Genomic DNA, 4,418 nt, shown 5'->3' on the forward strand with positions numbered 1-4,418 from the left:
AACGTAATCTTAACTTGACCAAGTTGTGATTAAGGGAAGGTGTCAAACGAGATGTTGCATCGTGACAGCCTAGCCGGCCTTCCTTGTAACCGAAGATAGATAAGGGATAGAGATAGGTAGTTTATATTCTTTGTTATCTCTTGTAACTAGAGATCCACCTCTTCTTTCTTAAGTCTGTAATCTCAATCATCTGTATGCTATCTCAGGGAGTCACACCCCTGACTATATAACACGCAGGCGTCACCCAGAGCGAGGGTACGACGTTTCCCACAAACCCCACACGACACGAGGACTGACATAAGCGACCAGGAGTGAGAGCTCTAGTGACGGGCAAAAATGGCGGCCTCCTCCTCGCTCTTCTTCGTCGTCCCGGCGCTGCTCCTCCTCTTCTTCATGGCGCTCGCGCCTGCACCACTGGCAGCAGCAGCGACCTCCTCCAAGCTTCCCAGCCAGCCTCCCCCTTTCCTTGCTGGACTCGCTCCTCTGCAGCAGCACCGGGCGGCAAGCTCGAGCGGCAGGTGCACCACCGCCGCCACGGCCTCCGCGAAGCCGTACACGGCGCACTACTTCCCGCAGGAGTTGGACCACTTCACCTTCACGCCCAACTCCTCCCACGTCTTCTCCCAGAAGTACCTCCTCAACGACACCTTCTGGCGGCGGGAACCCACCGCCGGCCCGCTGTTCGTGTACACCGGCAACGAGGGCGACATCGAGTGGTTCGCCACCAATACCGGCTTCATGTTCGACATCGCGCCCGACTTCGGCGCCCTCCTCGTCTTCATCGAGGTACCCTTTTGGCCACATCCTCTGCCATGGCTGATATCGTCGGTGACCGCACGCGCCCTCGTCCAAAATTTGGTTGTCCTATTGATTCTCTCGAGACAAGACACCATTTTTGCTGTTGTTTAAGCATCCATAGCAATCACTTGTTTAAATTTTGTTGTTGTCATGCTAATTAGCATCCATAGTATTGCACTCTATTTTTCCTCTCATAATGAAAAGATACGCAAGCTTTATATATTCGCGAAAAAAGAAAAATGCTAATTAGTACTAACTGCAAACTTGTTCAACTAGTATAATAGTACTAACTTGTTTGAAATTTGTGTGCAGCATCGGTACTACGGGGAGTCCAAGCCGTTCGGAAACGACTCGTACAAGTCCGCCGACACGCTGGGCTACCTGACATCCACGCAGGCGCTCGCCGACTTCGCCATCCTCATCACCAGCCTCAAGCAGAACCTCTCCGCCGTCGACGCTCCTGTCGTCGTCTTCGGTGGCTCCTATGGCGGCAGTATGTCCATCACCGACACGTCCCCCCATATTGCCAATTATATCCATGCGTGCGATTTTATTTGAGAGAAAATTAGGATGAGCTAATCTACACTAATAATGTTGTCAGTGTGAATGGATCTTCCAAAAATAAAGTACAATAAATGACTTTATGCCTGTTGTTTCTAGTGCTGGCTTCATGGTTCAGGCTCAAGTATCCCCATGTCGCCATAGGAGCACTGGCATCCTCAGCTCCGATCCTACAGTTTGACGATATCACCCCGTGGTCTAGCTTCGACGACACCGTCTCGCAAGACTTCAAGGTAATAATGGGAATTAATCACTACTACTGCATAACATCATCGTGCTTTAACTTCCTCAAAAGTAGGTCAAATAATTTCTGGATGGATGGCCCAGTGTCACTGGTCAAATTATTGGTGATGATAACGCATGGCAGATCAACATGCTCTGCTCTGGATACCGAATTTCACTTGTTGTCACCGTGTCGGCTCTGAATTACTATTAGTACTGGATTTCACTTGTTGTCGTGTTATCAGTACCCTAGCGGCACATTAGTGGTTTTCAGTTGTGAATTATGAATTGGTGGTGGCCCTTTTCTTCATGAGGATGTAACTTAACAGATACGTTTGTTTGGAATCTTCCAAGAAGAGAATGCATGGAATTTAAGTGCGTGATTGAAATGGCTAATGATGTGGATGTCTAGGTGATGACTTACCTTAATGAGTTCACCACGGCTAATGGTTCATTTTTGGATTAGCCTGATTGCAACGCTCAACCGCGCAGAAGGGCTATCAATAGGCGGTCGCAAATAAGGTCCTCACTTGTCCAAAGATATGCAAGTTGATGATGCCCGATGACACAACTATTACTAATACGGCAGAGACAAGATATAACAAGGGAAGGGAATGATGAGTCACTTGCTAGTGACATCTTTGGCTGATTGATGCTTGATTAGTAGCTGTCCCAAGTCAAGTTAATTTCCAAAAAGATAAATGTGTTTAATCAGCTTATTCTAAGTTTGTAACATCCAACTAATTTTGCAGTCTGAGAGCCTGAATTGCTTCAGTGTCATCAAGGCAGTTTGGGATGTGCTAGATGAGAAGGGATCAAACGAGACAGGGCTCTTGGAGCTCAGCAAAACCTTCAGGACCTGCAAGTAAGATTTGTCCAACTGATAATTGTTTTGGACATGCAAATCTCATCTTGTCAACGAAGGATATATGGACATCATACTTTGGGCGAATCGACAACGATGACTTAGGTTGGTGACATTGCTCTATCTCATGTATTTTAGGACAGTGCATTCCGTTTCTCGTCTGGGATTGTGGCTAAGGGCAGCATTCACCACCACTGCCATGGTGGACTATCCAACCCCAGCCAATTTCATGATGAATCTGCCTGCTTATCCTGTGAAGGAGGTTTGCCACTTGTAACCTAATTTACAACCCTTACTCTCGACTGCATTACTACATCAAATGAATCATAAATGAGGAGAGAAACATGGGTTTCAGAGCTACCAAACTGAGTCTGAGGACCTGTTTTTATTCTTTTCTGCTGAGCATGTAATTCTCCTGACATTTCTGCAGATGTGCAAGATCATTGATACTTTCCCCGCGGGAGCAGACGTCATCGACGAAGCTTTCGCTGCGGCGAGCCTATACTACAATTACACAGGCGACCAGAAGTGCTTCGAGGTGGAGGGTGGTGATGACCCTCATGGCCTCCATGGCTGGGGCTGGCAGGTACAAGCCTGACTCACATACATGTGAATGTGGTGTACTGATAACAAATGAAGCCTGAGAAGATCATATATGTGTTTTGTGAAACAAACTCTTTTGCAGGCCTGCACCGAGATGTTCATGCCGATGACAGTGTCGAACGAGAGCATGTTCCCACCGTCCAGCTTCATGCCTGAGAAGAGGTCCGAGGGCTGCTTCATGTTCTACGGAGTTCGTCCAAGGATGCACTGGATCACTACTCAATATGGTGGCCATGTAAGTTTTTGGTCTTCAGATTTTCAGTGTTTACATATCAGTAGCAGCATCTCTTTAGGTGGCATGTGTGCTCACCTGGTACTGCATTGCACGACCCACTGCAGAAAATTGACAAGGTTCTCAAGAGGTTTGGGAGCAACATCATCTTCTCCAACGGAATGCGAGACCCGTGGAGTGGAGGCGGGTAGGAGTAAAAGATTTCTCACCATCTGATCTATTCATGTTGATAGTTTCAACCATTTAGGTAGCAATTTTACCACAGTCAAAAATATTAATAGTACTCCTCTCAAACTGCTATCAGGGTGCTCAAGAACATATCATCCAGCATCATTGCTCTTGTCACAGAGAAAGGTAAACGTGAAGTTGCAGAAAATATCCAAGGCCAAAAGTATTCTGAAACTTACTTATGCATGACTACTTCTTTTGTGGTGGTGATGTTCAGGGGCCCATCATTTGGACCTCAGATCTGCAACCAAGGATGATCCAGACTGGCTTGTAGAACAAAGGAGACAGGAAGTTGAGATCATACATGGATGGATAGAGCAGTATAACAAGGACATTGCACAAATGTAGCAGTAAGAAGGCGCCATTAATTTTCAGTCAAGGAAAATAAATGTGGCTACATGGAAAATGTAAGGACTTTGCTTTCTTCTACAGGGCGATAAGCACAAAAACTTAAGATAGCGCACTAGTGCAACTTCAAATTCAACAAGACACCAGAAGTTCTTGAACTTAAGCAGTCATACACGGATCATGAAAGCAGAGGTTCTCTTTTTCTACTTCTAGAACTGTTGCGGTGAACACTGAATTTATGACCTCATAAAATAAGACCAGCTTAAAAGCTAAAGCTATATGGATGGAAGCCCAAACAGAACGCCCGACCCCCGCGTCGTCCCCAGGGCGGCTCGGGGGAACCCTAGGTACGCCGCTGCCGCCCCCCTCTACATCACGCCCCCCTCCCGCCGCCGCCGGATGAGTCCGCCGGGCGAAGCCCGCGCCGGAGGACGGTGGCGGCGGGGATCTCCGCGCGCTCGGCGGCCTAGGTCGCCGGCGTGAGCCCGTGGTTGTGGGAGTCTCGTCCTCGGCGTCTCCGGCCGGCGTGGCGGCTGCTCGGCGCGGCGTCCTCGACCTCTC

The 4,418-nt window shown here is 48.1% G+C and overlaps 1 protein-coding gene across 1 annotated transcript; it reads left to right on the plus strand.

Annotated features, from left to right (window-relative positions):
- The first annotated feature begins 274 nt into the window (after window positions 1–274).
- LOC125518080 (lysosomal Pro-X carboxypeptidase-like) lies at window positions 275–4,027 on the plus strand. Its single transcript, XM_048683025.1, has 10 exons — window positions 275–786; window positions 1,111–1,291; window positions 1,459–1,592; window positions 2,334–2,446; window positions 2,585–2,708; window positions 2,877–3,032; window positions 3,132–3,284; window positions 3,389–3,468; window positions 3,586–3,635; window positions 3,727–4,027. The coding sequence occupies exons 1-10, from the start codon at window positions 337–339 to the stop codon at window positions 3,855–3,857; spliced, it is 1,572 nt and encodes a 523-aa protein (XP_048538982.1). The 5' UTR covers window positions 275–336; the 3' UTR covers window positions 3,858–4,027.
- Window positions 4,028–4,418: the final 391 nt, after the last annotated feature.

The sequence above is a fragment of the Triticum urartu genome, chromosome 7 (assembly GCF_003073215.2).
Source record: "Triticum urartu cultivar G1812 chromosome 7, Tu2.1, whole genome shotgun sequence".
Lineage (NCBI taxonomy): Eukaryota > Viridiplantae > Streptophyta > Magnoliopsida > Poales > Poaceae > Triticum > Triticum urartu.

What these genes read in the sequence shown, in the direction of transcription:
- LOC125518080 (XM_048683025.1), top strand. Translation starts at nt 337, where the DNA reads ATGGCGGCCTCCTCCTCGCTCTTCTTCGTCGTCCCGGCGCTGCTCCTC. An exon ending in CGGTGGCTCCTATGGCGGCA is followed by an intron (nt 1,292 to 1,458) that starts GTATGTCCATCA and finishes TGTTGTTTCTAG; the next exon opens with TGCTGGCTTCATGGTTCAGG. An exon ending in CCGTCTCGCAAGACTTCAAG is followed by an intron (nt 1,593 to 2,333) that starts GTAATAATGGGA and finishes CTAATTTTGCAG; the next exon opens with TCTGAGAGCCTGAATTGCTT.